General features: G+C 43.9%; 1 protein-coding gene across 3 annotated transcripts; it reads left to right on the forward strand.

The window, feature by feature from the left end:
* Positions 1-6,799: 6,799 nt before the first annotated feature.
* LOC103713518 lies at positions 6,800-15,640 on the forward strand. 3 transcript variants are annotated; one of them, XM_017844375.3, is made up of 2 exons: positions 6,800-7,891; positions 15,473-15,640. In XM_017844375.3, the coding sequence occupies exon 1, from the start codon at positions 6,913-6,915 to the stop codon at positions 7,873-7,875; it is 963 nt and encodes a 320-aa protein (XP_017699864.1). In that variant the 5' UTR covers positions 6,800-6,912; the 3' UTR covers positions 7,876-7,891; positions 15,473-15,640. The 3 variants fall into 3 exon arrangements, with proteins under 3 accessions (XP_017699864.1, XP_026662932.1, XP_008798698.1); XM_026807131.2 differs by lacking the exon at positions 15,473-15,640 and adding an exon at positions 12,851-13,908; XM_008800476.4 differs by lacking the exon at positions 15,473-15,640 and adding an exon at positions 12,820-13,909 and having other exon boundaries at positions 6,801-7,891.
* Positions 15,641-16,720: the final 1,080 nt, after the last annotated feature.

The following is a 16,720-nucleotide window of genomic DNA, read 5'->3' on the forward strand; positions in this document are numbered from 1 at the left end:
GAAAGGGAGCCACCTCTTGCGGTCTGGTGTACCTGCACAAAGCCTTGGCCGGAGATTCCGACGAAGGCCCTCCGATAGCTAAGTTAGCATGGCTTTTGGAGAGGTTTCTGAGTATTTTTGATGACCTCTTATGACTTAAGAATGCTTGTAATAGCTTACCGAAGGCCTTTTTTCTATCCTCTATTTATAGGGTGAGGGTCTCGACCGTTACCTGAAGTCTCGGGCCGATTTGTGATCAGCTGGTCAATAGTTGGAGAAGGCGTATAGCATGGAGATCAATCCTGCGGGCGGAGAATTCGGAAGATATCTTTCCAGATTTGTTCTGAGGATCTGCCACGTCATTCCAAACGGAAGTGGTCGAGGGAGCTCTTTAATGCGTTGTGTGCACACTCATTCCCGAGGCGTTACCTAGTGGTATGCGAGGGGCCAGTCATCAATGCTCCACCTTCCGAGGCAGCCGTCATAATGACCGGCCTTTAACATTGTGATTCAAAAAGAACTGCTGAGGGAGCTTCTAGGTCTGCTATGTGGCACGATATGGCTGCTCGGCCGCTTGGGCAGGTTGATCAGAGTCGTTGAGGTGGGCTATACAAGGCCTTGGGGAGGAACCATTTCTTTTGTTTTAAGGATCCGCGTGATCTTCGATGGAATCAAGGTTGACAAGGCCGAGGTCGGAGGTTAGCTTGGCCTCTGGCCGAGGTCGGCTCGGCCTTCAACGGGGTTCGAGGTCGGCCTGGCCTCTGGCTGACGTCAACTCGGCCATCGGCAGGGTCCAAGGTCGGCCTAGCTCTTGGCAAGATCGAGGTCTAACCTGCTCGACTCTGAGGTCTACTCGGTTAGAATTGGGTGACTCCATGCCGGAGTAGGACGATCCATTTTGCCTCTCATCATTTGTCCTCCGACTTTTAAGTTCGAGTCGTTCTTTGGCTCGAGCAAAGGAAGTAACCGAGTTGTCGATCGTCCTATTTTTTTTCTTTTCTTGTCATACTTGTAAGGTCGGCCACTTAGGCCTTTTTGTAGTCGATCATTTTTGCATTCAATCTGACCTCAAGGTCGGCACCTTTTGTACTCGGTTTTTGGCCTTGTAGATCTTTTTAGGCTTTAACTTGGGCGCTCAAACTAAGGTCGAGGCGCCCTCAAATTTTTTCTAAGGTCGAAGGAGTCTCTTCGGCTTACGGTCGACGCAGCAGGATGCCCCGAGCTCGGGCCGGGGCGTCGTTGCATGTTCCGGCGGTGAAGGGAGCCTCTTCGGCTCGCGGTTGATGCTGCAGGATGTCCTGAGCTATAGGGCACCTTGGAGCTCGGGCCTAGGGCGTCATTACCTGCGGTCGAGAGAGCCTCTTCGGCTCGCGATCCACATTGCAAGGCGCCCCGGAGCTCAGGTCGGGATGTCATTATATCTGCGGTCGAGAGAGCCTCTTTGGCTCATAGTCGACACTGCAGGGTGGCCCAAGCTCAGGCCCGAGGTGACATTACCTGCGATCGAGGGAGCCTCTTCGGCTCGCGATCGACACTACTGGGTGCCTCGGAGCTTGGGCCTGGGGCGTCATTACTTGCGGTCAAGGGAGCCTCTTCGGCTCGAGGTCGACACTGTAGGGCGCCCCGGAGCTTAGGCCCAAGGCGTCATTACCTATGGTTGAGGGAGCCTCTTGGCTCACGGTCGACATTGCAGAGCACCCCGAAGCTCGAACCAAGGCATCATTGTACCTGCAGTCGAGGGAGCCTCTTCGGCTCGCAGTCAACACTACAAGACGTTCCAAGCTCGGGCTCGGGATGTCATTACCTATGGTCGAGGGAGCCTCTTCGGCACGCGGTCGACACTGCAGGGCGCCCCAGAGCTCGAATCGGGGCGTTATTACCTGCAGTCGAGGGAGCCTCTTCAGCTCGTGGTCAACACTACAGGGCGCTTTGGAGTCGAATCAGGGCATCATTGTACCTGCAGTCGAAGGAGCCTCTTCGGCTTGCGGTCGACATTGCAGGGCGCCCCAAAGCTAGGATCAAGGCATCATTGTACCTGTGGTCGAGGGAGCCTCTTCAGCTCACGGTCGATATTGTAGGGTGCCCCGGGCTGGGGTGTCATTGGCGTGGAATTGGCATCGATCGCATCTTCAGACAAAATCCGCCGTGTCCTTTTGTTCTCTTACCACCGTACATGTGGTACCGAGTTGCTTAGCGCTCAATTCATCGGGCTTCAAGCTTATCCATAGGAAGGACTCCATTTTGTAGGAAGTTGATAAGAGGGTCCATCCAGCTCGACTCGATTTCTATGCACAAGACTGGTTCAGGATCTTCTATGCTTGGTACCTTCACGTACTTAAGAAAAGTGGTCTTCGGGAGCTCGGCCAAGCTGGATGTCGCTAGCTTTAACAGCGGGTCGGTCCTCGCATTCTCTGACCTAAGAATGTGTTGAATATTGAAGTTGTTTGAAGTTGAAATAATGTCCCGCATTTCATTATTGACTACTCCCAAGCTTCGAAGTCCCCCAGGACTTGGCTCATCACCAGCTGGGAGTCGCCGAAGACCTTCAGGTGATGGACGTTGAGCTTTTTCACTAACTTTAGCCTTGCAATTAGCGTTGGAAACTCAAAGCGCAAGGCCTGCTCTACTATTACTCCATCCGAGCTGGTAAGGATGTGGCTTGCGCCGCTACCCCCCGAGGTCGGAAAGCCATCAACATGTAGGATCCATGGCTGTCCGCAACTCTGACGGTCGCATCCTCGGTGGGGGTCGGAAGTAGCCCGAACCCTTGATCTCCATGAGGTTCTCTGCTTGGGTGGATGTGAGGGGAGTGTATTTTTTGAACTTCTTGAGGGAAGACCTCGGGCGAGCCGGGCTCTTGGGCTGAGGAGGTTTTTTTTCATGTCAGAGGGATTTGCTCCTTAGTCGGTCGCACTCCTCATGGCACTTCTTTTGCATCTAATAAGGCTGTTCAGCCACCTCCCGCCGTGACGCCATGGCTTCCTTAGCCTTGGCATACTTTCGAGCTCGGGCCAGCATTTCTACGAAGTTGGCGGAAAAGTACTTCCTGATAGTGAAGAGAAACTTGTAGGACCGAGCACCAGTTTTCAATGCTACCATGGTGACGGACTGGTCGAGATTGCGAACCTCCCATGTAGCCGAGGTGAAGCGATCAATATAGTCTTTTAAGAATTCTCCCTCCTTCTATTTGATGTCGAGGAGGGAGTCTGATGTCCGGCGCTAATGTCGGCTAGCAGCAAAGTGAGTTGCAAACTACCTGCCCAGCTGATCGAAAGATGGAATCGAGCTAGGCCTTAGCCCGAAAAACCAAAGGCAAGCTGCTTTGCGGAGAGTTGCCGGGAAGGCTCTGCAGAGAAGACTGAACTGCTCTGGCAGGACCTGAGGAGTTTGATTCGTCGGTGTCGCAGGGGGTGGGCTTTGGAGCGAGTTGCCGGGAGTTGGTACTCGGCCCCTCGATGCGTTAGAAGCTTCTCAACTCCTCAACCTCATGATCACGACTTAGGTTCTTCCTCTAGCGCCAAATATTGTGGTTGAAATTTGGCCTAAGGGTGACCACACCGGAGGAAGCTGAGAAGACACCAGTCGGGATGGAGAAACGGAGCCACCTCTTGTGGTCCGGTGTACCTGCACAAAGGCTTGGCCGGAGATTCCGACGAAGGCCCTCTGATGGCTCAGTTAGTAGGGCTTTTGGAGAGGTTTTCGAGTGCCTTTGATGGCCTCTTATGACTTAAGAATGCTTGCAATAGCTTACCAAAGACCTTTCCCTACCTCCTTTTTATAGGGTGAGGGTCTCGGCCGTTACCTGAAGTCTTGGGCCAATTCGTGATCAACTGGCTATTAGTTGGAGGCGGCGTATAGCACGGAGATCAATCCTGCGGGCGGAGGATTCGGAAAATATCTTTTCAGATTTATTCTGAGGATCCACCACATCATTCCAAACGGAAGTGGTCAAGGAGGCTCTTTAATGCATTGTGTGTGCACTCTTTCCCGAGGCATTACCTGGTGATATGTGAGGGGCAAGTCATCAATGCTCTACCCTCGGAGGCGGCTGTCATAATGACTGGCCTTTAACACCGCGATCTAGGAAGAATTGCAGAGGGAGCTTCTGGGTCTGCCACATGGTACGATCTGGCCGCTCGGCTGCCCGGGCAGGCCGATGAGAGTCGTTGAGATGGGCTATACTAGGTCTTGGGGAGGAACCATTCCTTTTGTTTTAAGGATCCGCCGGATCTTCGACGGGATCAAGGTTGATAGGGTTAAGGTCGTCTCAGCCTTCAGCAGGGTCCGAGGTCAACCTGGCCTCTGGCCGAGGTCAGCTCAGCCTTAAGGCTGCAAATGGGTCGGCCCGACCCGCGTAGACCCGACCCGGCCCGACCCGCGTAGACCCGACCCCGAATTTTAGGACCCGCGGGTCCGGGTCGGGTCCTAAAATTGGACCCGAATCATATTCTGGGTCGGGTCTGAGTTTACCGAACGGACCCGATCCGATCCGAATGGACCCGAAGAGAGAAAGAGAGAGAGAGAGAAAAAGCAAAAGAGAGTTTTTTGTTTCTTTTTTTGTGTGGGTCGTGGCACTATTGGTCCGTCGGGATCTTCTCTCGGTCTATTACACTGTTGATACCTCTTGTTCGTATCTCGGTAGCTGGCTTTTTTTTTTCCCTTCGGTTTTTTTGTTTCTGTTTTTTTTTAACTTTTACAGGGAGGAAGTGAGGGAACACCGATCTGAATATGGGTCATGTGCCAGTTTTCTGCAATGGAATTGGATTTTGGAAGAAGGTCTGGGATTTTTTTTGTCCTCGTGAGAGGGGATCTGGGAGGCACCAAGTTCCGTCCAATCAGTCATATGGACAAAAAATAGTGTGATGTGAAATTTGGCTTGTAGATCGACTTAGTTAGTAAGCCGGGGTCATCTGTTCTGACTGGAGATCAATTGCAAGTCTTTCAAGTCATGGGTCACCCAGCACCTCATAATTATGATATAACCAAATTAGATTTGCCCAAATTCTTTTCCAAAAATACAAAAAAATTGGATCCGATTTGGACCCGAACCCGACCCGACTCGGACCCGAACCCGATCCGGACTCAACTCGGACCCGACCCGATCCGACCCGATCTTCAACCGGGTCGGGTCTTGGTCCAAAATTAGGACCCGAACAAAAAACCGGGTCGGCTCGGGGTCACCCAAGACCCGATCCGACCCGACCCATTTGCACCCCTACTCAGCCTTCAACAGGGTTCAAGGTCGGCCTGGCCTCTAGCTGAGGTCAGCTCGGCTATCGACAGGTTCCGAAGTCGGCCTGGCTCTTGGCGAGATCGAGGTATGGCCTGCTTGGCTCTGAAGTCTGGCCTACTTGGCCGGAATTGGGTGACTCCATGCCGGAGTAGGACGATCCATTTTGCCTCCCATCAGCAACCATCAAGAGTGGACGGTTATTATATAGTCTCATAAATATTGGATTTGTATTCTGTATTTAACTTTCGACTCATCAATCAAATCATTTTATCTTATCTTATTTTAATTTATCAATACTTTTTGCTCTAAGAGTAGGCATAACTTAGATTTCTACTATAGCCTAGTGCTACACTTTTGTTGTAGCCCAGCGCTACACCCCTTTTGAGATTTGTTTCATTCGAACGGTGCTATGATAATGATAAAATTTCTTCAAGATCAAGATACCTGAACCTATGTTGCGATTACTTTCTTATCAGCTAATCAACATTGGTAGCACGTCTGTGCATATATCTTTTCTTGCCATCGGCTTGTGCTATGCTCTCTGCCAAGCAGCCAATAATTTAAATATACATAAATATATTATATAGTATAATATTACTGTAATGTAATATAATATTATTATAATATAGTAATATAATATTTTATACTATAGCTTAATTATTAAAAATTAAATATAATATTAAATTATTTAACATAACAAATCAATGTATTATGATATAATGTAATATAATATTATATTTATAGTATAATATAATAATAAAGGTACAAAATATTACAATTATTAGTGTACATTAATTTTTCATAATATAACATAATATTAAATTATTTAATATAACATATTAATGTATTATGATATAATGTAATATAATATTATATTTATAGTATAATACAATAAAAGGAAACAAGAATATCTTTTCTTGCATGGAAGGGAGTCTGGTCCATGGTTAGAGTTCTTTATTAGGGCTCCAACAGATTTTTAGATTTATAAAGGGACAAAGTATGTAATTGTTATATTTTATTATGAATATTTTGATAAAAAAACAGCTTTCCGACGAAGCTCAAAATAGTTTTTTCGGAAAGCTCCAAAATGAAGCTTCTTCCAGAAAACTAATTTTAGCTTTCTCGAAAAGCTAAAACAGTTTTTCAAAATTTTTACCAAATATTTTTTTTATCCAAAAGTATTTTTGAAGGATCAGAAAAGTACTTTTTGGCCTTACAAAAACTATCCCACATAAGTAGTCCGAGCCGAGCCAAATTACTACGGCAAGGTTCACGTAGATGTGGGGATAGGTGGATTGAAGTCTCCGCGTAGCACATCATAATGGTCCCTCAAGAGCTCTACGTAGGATAATTGTCAAAAAAAATGATGGCAAAAACAAGAACAGCCGCCCTTTTCTGCACCACTAGATTACAAAATCTGCCTCTCCGTGAAAAAACCCATGGTTGCAGATCGGCAACAAGCGACCATCGCTCGTGGGGATGGCAACGAACCGGGTGTTACCCGACCCAATGCGCTGAAATCAGGGCACGGGCAGGTCCTCCGAATCTCTAGATCACAACCGGGTCAATTACAAGGAAAGAAGGAATAGAGGAAAAAACAAAATTCCCCCTTCCAAAGCAGCCTATCTCAAGTAGTCCACCCCCACCCAACTGCCATCTCTTTCCCAGCCAAATTCCGATCCCAACCCCCACCGCCATCCATGGATCTCCAGCTGGAGGAGCTCGAGTCCCTGACTCTCACGGACGTCCTCCGCGAGTCCGTCGCCATTCCCCGCTCCTCTCCTCGCACCTTCGCCCTGATTACCCTCACCCTCGTCTTCCCCCTCTCTTTCGCCGTCCTTGCCCACACTCTCTTCACCCACCCCATCCTCCGCCACCTCCAATCCTCCTCCTCCTCTTCTTCTGGCGGATGGGCCCTTCTCCTTCTTTACCAGTTCGTCTACCTCCTCTTCCTCTTCACCTTCTCCCTCCTCGCCACCGCAGCCGTGGTCTTCACGGTGGCCTCCCTCTACACCGCCAAGCCCGTCTCCTTCCGCTCCACCATCGCCGCCATCCCCCCAATCCTTCCCCGCCTCCTCCGCACCTTCCTCTGGGTCGCCCTCCTCATGCTTCTCTACAACCTCGCCTTCGCCCTCGCCGTCCTCCTCCTCCTCCTCGCTACCCCCTCCGTCGACTCCCCCTCCTTCCTCCTCGGCCTTGCCCTCGTCCTCCTCGCCTTCCTCGCCGCTCATGTCTACATCTCCGCCATCTGGCACCTCGCCAGCGTCGTCTCTGTCCTCGAGCCCCTCTGCGGCCTCGCCGCCATGGCCAAGAGCCGCGACCTCCTCCGCGGCCGCGCCCGCATGGCCGCCGCCTTCGTCGTCACCTACCTCGGCTTGTGCGGCCTCATCGGCTGGGCCTTCCGCGCCGTCGTCGTCAAGGGCCCCGACGAGGAGGGCAGCGCCCAGGCTGGGACCGGGACCAAGGTCCTCATTGGCGGGGCCCTCGTGGCAGTGCTCGTCGTGCTGAACCTGGTGGGATTGCTGGTGCAGAGTGTGTTCTACTACGTGTGCAAGAGCCACCACCACCAGCAGATTGATAAGAGCGCGCTCTACGACCACCTCGGCGGCTATCTCGGGGAGTATGTGCCCCTGAAGAGCTCCATCCAGATGGAGAACCTCTGAATCTCTGAATTGAATCGTAAGCTTTCATCATCGTCATCTTCTTCTTCTTCTTCATTCCTTGTTTCTTTTTTCTTCTTTTACCCCATAGAGACTGGAGAAGCAGTGGAAGGAAACTAGTATTTCCACTATCTTTGTTTATGTGATAGTGGGGTTGGATGGAAATATCAAATGTCAAAAGATGGGTTTCATTTACGAATGCTGGAGAGTTAGTTGTATTTAGTTGTTGGCTTGGAGGTTGCTTGTTGTTTTTATGAGTTATGAAAATGTTCATATGATATCTCGGTTGTTCTTCTTGAACGTTGTCTTTCAAAGCTTCAATTTCTTTGCTGAAGTTTGCTGGTTGCTTGTTGCTGTACGTCTAGATGCTATGAGGATCTATGTTCGGTTTCATATCATTTAGAGTAGTACATGGCTGCACTTTTGCCTGTTTTAACTTGTACTGTAAGAGTTGAAATACTAATGGATGGGGACGATGTAGGCTTGGCTAAGGATGCCTTCATGTGATGTCATTGCCACTTATCCTCAATTTGTCTAACAACAGAATTTGCCTTCTTGATGTTCCAAACCCAAGAAGTGGCCATGTTGCTGTGAGTAGCCTGTAGTTGATTTTGCACTGGTGAGCTTGAATAATATTAGAAGGAACCTAACACATCTCTCTCTCTCTCTCTCTCTCTCTCCAACAGACACCTCTGTGATTTGGATTCAAAACCCTAGGCTTCTGTGAGAGAACCTGAATCTGTACATGTGCAATTAGATTCAAAACCCAAGAATTAATTGCCAGCAGGCATGGAAGAGGGGAATATGAGTGGCATTAAGGATGGAAATAGGCTTGTTTTGGGTGCAGGATTTTGTTTGGATGAGATAGATGGATAATAAATGAGCAATGATAAAGTTAAGCTTTGTCAGTTGAGGATAAAGTGGTGGATGATGGATGGGATTATTTGAGCATAATCAGCAAAGTCCAAGTATGTTGTTTTGAGACAACTTAAATTTTCATAGGTAAGTCAAGTAAAAAGGAGAAGGAGAACTATGATAACTTGGATGGTTTTGTTTGATGATGTAATAATTAATAGCTGCAACTGGTAAAAACAATCCTTTAAGCCAGCCTCAAAACATATAGGCTTGTTGGTGACTGCGATGGCTTTTGATAATGAATTTTGGGGTTGTAAACATAAAATATGTCGATATAAGTTGCACTAAATAATTTAGGCAAGTGAGCTCCTTAGAAGTGATTTTGTTTCTATTTCTTATTAGTTGCTTTTGTGATAAGGCACTAGGTTTCTTGGTCTTCTCTGCCTTAACTTAGAAGAATGTCTTTGGGAAGAGTAGGTTTTACCCTTTTTTTACTTGCATTACCTTTTAGTTTTGTGTTCAATAGAAATGATAAAGTGCAATCGATGGAAATGAATGAATAGGTAGACATTAGATGAGATCTTTTGTACTTTATTATATTTGGTCTTAGCTTATACTGATATGTAGACTCGAAGTTGCAACTGTCATTTCAATTGAAGGTATATTTGAGATTTGTGGGTTTGTTCTGAGAAATTGATATTTGTATTTATTCCAAACTTTCAAGCTCAGGATCTATGTCCTCTGTCATATCTTGGTTATAATTAATTGCTATTGATCTGTCCCTTCTTTGTGAATGTACAAACTTGTAGCAGCAACACTATTGGTGCTTGTAGTGTTAATGATCATTCTAAGAACATTTTTTCCTTTTTGTCTTTCATCCAATGTAGGTATCTAGAGTTTTATTGTATGAGTAGTCATCTCCCCTTTCTCGGGAGAGTGAGAGAAGACTATCGTCAGATTGTTGTTCTTGTGGAGCTAAATTCATTCTTATGGAATGTTTTGACGATTTCATGTCTCACAAATTGTTGTGAATGGCTTGGAACTACTACTCAAAACTTTTAAAGATTTTTTGAAATCAGCCTCCTAATTAGATGTTGATAATAACATATGACCTTTTACTTAACCTCTCCGATAGTTAACAAATGTTGGATCACAAATGTTGCTGAAGTTCAAAATTCTTCCCAGCAGATATAGGGCCTGTTTGGATGAATGACCAGCTTATCCCTGTGATACATGAGTGTGAATGTGTGAACAGATGAGCTTCAAGGAGGCAGATAATTGGATTGTTGTGGGAGTGCATTTTTACTGCATCCTAAAATTTTCAGGGCAACAGAAACCATAAACTCCATTTTAGGTGGATTTAGTACTCTGAAAAGAACTTGGGACTCAGGAAGCAATGGCTCCACCTTCCCCCTCTTCCCTTTTCCTTTGTATTCTCTGCTTATACAATCCCACCCTCCATTAGGGGTCTTGTCATGGATAGGGCAACTGAACGCCTATAACAAGCCCTTAATGCAAATTTTGAAGTTGCACTGATATTGTATTCTAGGAAAATTTTTAGTTGCATCTCTGGGTGCTGTAATTTTGGAAATGAGATAACTGGGTGGAGGAATGGAACTAAATATGTAACTATAATGATTTATAAGGAATTTTACAAGTGTTGATTATAAGGAATTTTGCCGGTTTTGATTGTGAATGTCTCTATGTTGAACATGCCGGAAGGCTATTTATGACAAGCAGTTAAAAAGATGGGTAGCAGCTCTTTGCTTCCATATGTCGGGGCCCAAAATTGTGATGATACAGCGGATAAATTGATTGTTGTCTAGGTACATGTGGAGCAGCAGCACTAAATCCACTAGTTAAGCTGCAGGATAGGAGTTTGGGATATCATTTCTTTTCTTGATTCTCTTTGTCTTCCTCCGTAGATGTGTCTTTCCAACCAAAGCATTTGAAAGATTTTTTTTAGTGCATTTTAATTGATATTTGCTTATTCATGAAGCACAATATTGCCTTGTTAGGCATCCATAACTGGATGGTTAAATTCATAAGTTCAAATCAAGTTAAATGCACACAGAAGTTTAATGCAACTTGTTAGCAAGTATCATGACTCCGGATTCATTCTTATTGTAAGATGACTCAAGAAACCATAAAACAAGATTGATACATAATAGATCTCTCTGCCACCCCTCCAAACTTCATGTTAATACAGTATGAAAGTTTGCACCCCCCACCCCAACCTTCCCCCTGTTTCAGTTGTGGCTTAGGAAGCAAAATCTTCTATTCTTTATTGGTAAGTTGCTATAATTAAATGCAATATAACAGCCACATAAGCCACAATGTAGTAGAGAAGAATGGAGATCTATTCCTACACAACATGATTACTTCAGTCCATCTATCATATGTCTCAAAATTTGGTTAGTGTTGATCCTCAATTTTTACTAATGGATTTAGTGAGTGAAACTACATTCAGGGTTAATCATAAGTTGGAACTATGGAGGGGTATATTAGAATCTAAGGGTTTTTAAATTAAGTAGGACCAAGATAGAATGCATGAAATGCATTTTTAGTCAAATTAGAAATAGAGATAAAGTTTGATTTAAAATTGAAGATCATAAAGTCAAAAGCGTGATCATTTTTGGTATTTAGAATTAATTATTCATAATGAAGGAGGGATTGAGGAGGATATTATCTGCAGGATTGAAGCCGGTTGGATAAAATAGAGAAGTGCAAGTGGGATGTTATGTGACCATCGCATATCTGCCAAGTTGAAGGAAATTTTTTAAGATCAACTATACACATACTATGCTTTATAGTACATAATATTAAATAGTTAGAAAACAACATGTGCATGAGATGAGTGTAGTCGAAATGAGAATGTTGAGATAGATAGATGGTAATCCAAGAAAGATAGAATAACAAACAAAGTCATTCTTAAAGATGGAAGTAGCACTAATTGTGGATAAATTGCGTGAAGAATGACTTAAATGGTTTGGATATGTTGCAGTATAAGATGAGGGATATATCAATATAAAGAAGTTATAGATACATGTAAAAAGAAATAGGGGTAAAGATAGTCTAAACATCTATGGGATGAAATAGTTAGAAAAGGTTTGATATCTCAACATCTCTAAGAAAGTATGGTCCTAAACGGAGCAGAATAGAGGAAAAAAGTTTGTATAGCTGATCTCAACTAATTTAGTATTAAGACTTAGTTGAGTTGGGTTGAGTATGATTACCAAAGCTCAATTCGTTTTTGGTTTCTAGATCTAATTTAGTCTCCTTAAATTATATAGGGCTTTGTGTCAAAATTAAGCACTGATTCTAAGCGGATGTGTTTCTGTAATCTCTAGGAAAAAGGAAGAAGGCTTTCCTCTCTAGTTAGCTGTAAGATTGATTGGGGATTTCGTCCTCTTAGTTTTATAAGTACATGATTTAAGGGATCAATGGAAGTCAATCAAAGAGAGAACGGAAATCAATCTAATCAAATTCAAAGGTGAAATTTCAAATCAGTTTCAAAACTGATACCATGCGCCCTAGCATTAGAAGCAATTTGATGGTCGCTCAAACTTCAGGGATTGCTGTAATAAAATTGGTTTTGTTAGGTCCAACATTTTTTTTGAGTAGTTGAGTATACTCCCTCGGATGGCATTGAAGTTCTCTTTTATAGATTTTGTGAACTATAGCATAAATGTGATGTAACCTAACACAAAATCAGATTGTTTCTAATGCATGTATTGCTTGTCCTAATGAATATCTAACATGTGGAAACGAGTGTCATGCAATGCATATTTCAAACTGGCAATTCATGATTTCCCTATGTAATTGGCTAGAATGAAACTCCAACTCAATCTCCATCCACTCCTTTTCTTGCTTTTTAGATCTTTCAGGCATAATCTTATTTCACTTGATGTGAATCTGCTCTAGTTTTGGCTTTATTGAGCCAGTAAATCGAGTCTCTGATGGGAAGACCTTAATAGTTTTGATCTTCATTTCTTTTATGAAAATATTTTGACAACTCTTGAGGGGCTGGAAGTTACTGTCAGTCCATACACTTACACTATCAAAGTCGGGATTAATTTTTACTCTGCTCAGGTGCCTATTGCTAATTCTTCATCATTTCAAGGAGACAATGGTGATAGTGACTGGGAATTCTGGTTTGGACTGGTGGGCCACATTCCCTCATCAGGTTCGTTGAAACATCATCTCTTCTGTTCAGGAAGTACATCCTCAGAGAGGTGGAACCCTAGATGTGGCAGGGGCAGCACGAAAGGCATCTATGTGTGGTGGTGTACCGTATTGGGTACAAACTTGCTGATGCCAGCCTCTTGGACTCGGCCAAGGCTTTGTTGAACCTAATTATCAACCCTTGTTATTAAAACCAGTTTGATCGTCCCTAGATGCTGCCTATTTCCAGATCGTTGCCATTCTCCCATTGGAAATTTAAATTCAAACGTCTCTCTCCTCCTCCTACCCTCGCTTCCTAGCTTTGCAAACCAATTCGATGTGACTTCTAAGCCGTCTCCTGCAGTTGAAAGTATCACAATCATCCCTGTAAACCATCCAACATTTCCACCTGTCTTTCTTCTCTAATCCCTGTTGCAAGGTTTTTACAGGGATTTTACAGTGTCTTTCTTCTACTCGGTTGGCTTCTACTAGACCATTTGTAGCTAGCTCATCTTCCCCAGCAACTTTTAAGTGGTGTTCGTTACTGAGAAAAAATAAATTGGAAGTTTGAGGGATTGAAGAGAAGAGTCTCTAGGTAGAAAACCTTCTCTTCATCAACTCTCTTACTGCCGGAGACTTTGTCAAGCTGGGTAAAGGCCGTGGCCTTCGTCCACTCTAGAAGACCCTGTTGCTTCTGCTAGTAGTTTGGAGAACCTGGAATGAATTGAGATGCAAAACAAGTTGCCTTCCAGTGGGTGTTTCTTTCAGGACGTAAATAGAAGTGAAGGCAATTTATCACTGTTTTGAGTAGCTCTAATCTCGCTTCAATGGATTGCTGTTTTGGGTCTCCATGCCACTGGTTCCGGTTCAACATGGTTTGTTTGGTGGGATGAGGCAGATTTCCAATCTACTTCTCTCCTCAAGTGTTCTGTGTTTCTTTTTTTTTTGGTTGTTGTTCTTTTGGTGCCAAGTATGTAATAAATGCAAATTGGAAGCTCTATGGGAAGAAGCAAAGATTGTCTACTTCCCTCAAATTCTCCTCAACATGTATTCATCTTGTTCCATCTCCTTTTGTCCTTCCTCAAGGTTGTTGTCGCGTTCATTAGATGTCAATCTTAAGCTGGAATGCAAGAGGTTTTTACATGGCATATAGGTGAAGAATCATTAAGGACCTTATCAAATCATCCAACTGCTGGGTGGCATGCTTTTTAGAAACCAAACTGGATCGTTTCAATTCTAAGCTTTTTACATCAGTCTGTGGTCTCAAGTTAGACCAATGGCAGGCCAAAAATGCTAATGGTTCATCAGCTTGTCTTCTCTTTGCTAGAACTCTAAGATGGTTCATGGTGAAATTTGTTATGTTGGAACCTTCTCTATGAGCATGTTGTTCACTCTCAGGAGCAATGGTGTTCAGTGGTTTCATACTAATGTCCATGGACCAAATGATAAAAAAACTCATGTTGGGTTCTTCAAAGAGCTTAAGAATATCTGATCATCTTATTCTAGTCTATGGTTGATTGTAGGGGATCTTAATGTCGCTCAATTCTCATCGGACCAAGGAGGAGCCAAGAGTAGTGCTGCAGGATCAAGGATCTTCAATAAATTTATTAACTCATATAGTTTACTGCAGTTCCCTTTAGAAGGTTCACTGGGTCGAACCTAGAGTATCTCTAGCCAAACTTGACCGTTGCTTCATCTCCTTGAAAGGGCAAGTGGAATTTCCTCTCCTTCCTATCCCTGTTGATTAGAGCAACATCCGGCCATATCCCATTTCTGCTGAACCTCAATTCCAAATCCTCCAACAAACTTGGCGCGTGTCCTGTTCGATTTGAAAATCTGTGGCTCTCTGATCCGGGGCTGGTTGAAATCATTAGTCAGTGGTGGACTTCAGCACTCCTGTTGCAGGAGACTGCAACAACAATAGTCTTCATACTTTTGATGTCTTTGAGCTATTTTGTGATGTTGAAGTAAGGAAAATGTTGGGAATATCACCCAAAGGAGAAGTGACATATCCTCCGGATTGAGAAACTAGATGTGGAAGAAGCAACTAGGGGCCTTTCTGCTGAAGAAAGATCGAATTGTGAGAAGAGTTGATGTGTAAACAAAGATCCCACGTCCAATGAGTAAAGGATGGTGATAGGAACACCAAATTCTTTCATATCTTCGTAAGCAATCGGAGGAGAAAGAACAAGATAACTGAAGTTTTAGATCATGGGGTTCCCATCAATCATCAGGAAGGGATCCATCAAACTTCCTTTGCTTATTTTTCCAAGCTTCTGGGAATGGTTGAAGATGGGGCCTGAAGGCCCCTTCAAATCCTCAGCGATCTTGAACGTCCTTCCACAGAAGAATAATTTAGATCTATCTTTAGCTTAGCTAAAGACAAATCGCTGGGGCCTGGAGGTCTTCCTTTCTCATTCTATTAGAGATACTGGGAAACAATCTGTGGGGAAATTACTCTTATACTACTCTTATTCCAAAGAAATATAATTGCTGCTTGGTTAAAGATTATAGGCCCATTAGTTTAATTAATGGATTATTAAGATTATCTCTAAAACACTAGCAATTGTCTTGCTCACAGGATTGACTCATTGATTTCTCATTCACAATCAGCATTTATCAAAGGCCGATGCATTTCTGAAAGCTTTGTCTCCGCAATCGAAGTTTTATCACTGGAGGAAAACGATGGCCTTGTAAGGATGATTTTGAAAAGTTCTATAATAACTTTAGCTGGAAATTCCTTATCATAGTTCTCGAAGCAGGAGAGTTCGTAAGTCACCAGTGCAGGTGGATTAATGGTCTGGTTTCCATCTCCAAAGCTGCTTTGCTTATCAATGCTGGCCTGGGAAAATGGTTCAACATCAGGAACGGATTAAAACAAGGGGATCCCTCATCACATTCTCTCTTTCTTAACGGCAGCTGATACCTTAAAATCCTTAAAATAGCTGCCAACGAATAACTCATCTCTGGGATCAGAACTCTTGTTATCACCAGTCACCTACATTGCCTGCAGTTTGCTGATGATACCATTATTTTCCAGAATGCCTCTTCAAGTCATATATCAGTGCTTCAATTCATTCTATACTCCTTTGAACTCCTCTCATTTTAACCATCAAATTTGCTAAATCCTTAGTGCTAAGTACTAGAATTTCTGAACCAGAAGCTTCTCGATTTGCATCTATGTTGGATCGTCAGAGATCTGATTTTCCAATCAAATATCTGGGTATTCCACTCAATTACTCTCCCTATAGTTCATCAGATCTGAATTTTCTCATCGAGAAGAGAGAGAGAGAGAGAGAGAGAGAAAATTGGCAGGATGGAAAGGCAAACTCGCGTTACATGAAAGAATTACTCTTATTAAATCAGTATTAAGTGCAATTCCAAAGTACTGGATGTCTGTGTTTCTTATTCCTTTGAGTATTGTTCAGAAAATTGACAAAATTTGTGGAGCATTCTTGTACAGGGATAAAGAAAAATGTAATGGCGGGCACTTCCTAGCAAGGTGGTCTAAGTCTTCTGGACCTTCATGCCTTCAAAAAATTGCTTCTCCTCAAATGGTGGTGGAAGTTCTTCTCAGAGGACGATAAGCCTTGGCATGTCCTAATTCAAAAATCTACTATAAACACAAACCTCCTTCCCTTACATCTCCTCATCTCTAACACAAAACATCCCCATTCCAGAAAGGAATTCTCAAGCTTGGTGGACTGTTCCACCAAAGCTTGGTTTTGGTAGTTGGAAACGGTTGGTAAATCACATTCTGGTTGGATGCTTGGATGGTTGGGGAACCTTCGAGTCGAAGATTTCGTATCCTCTTCTTAATGGCCAATAA

This window comes from Phoenix dactylifera, unplaced genomic scaffold (assembly GCF_009389715.1).
Source record: "Phoenix dactylifera cultivar Barhee BC4 unplaced genomic scaffold, palm_55x_up_171113_PBpolish2nd_filt_p 000089F, whole genome shotgun sequence".
NCBI classification, from domain to species: Eukaryota; Viridiplantae; Streptophyta; class Magnoliopsida; order Arecales; family Arecaceae; genus Phoenix; species Phoenix dactylifera.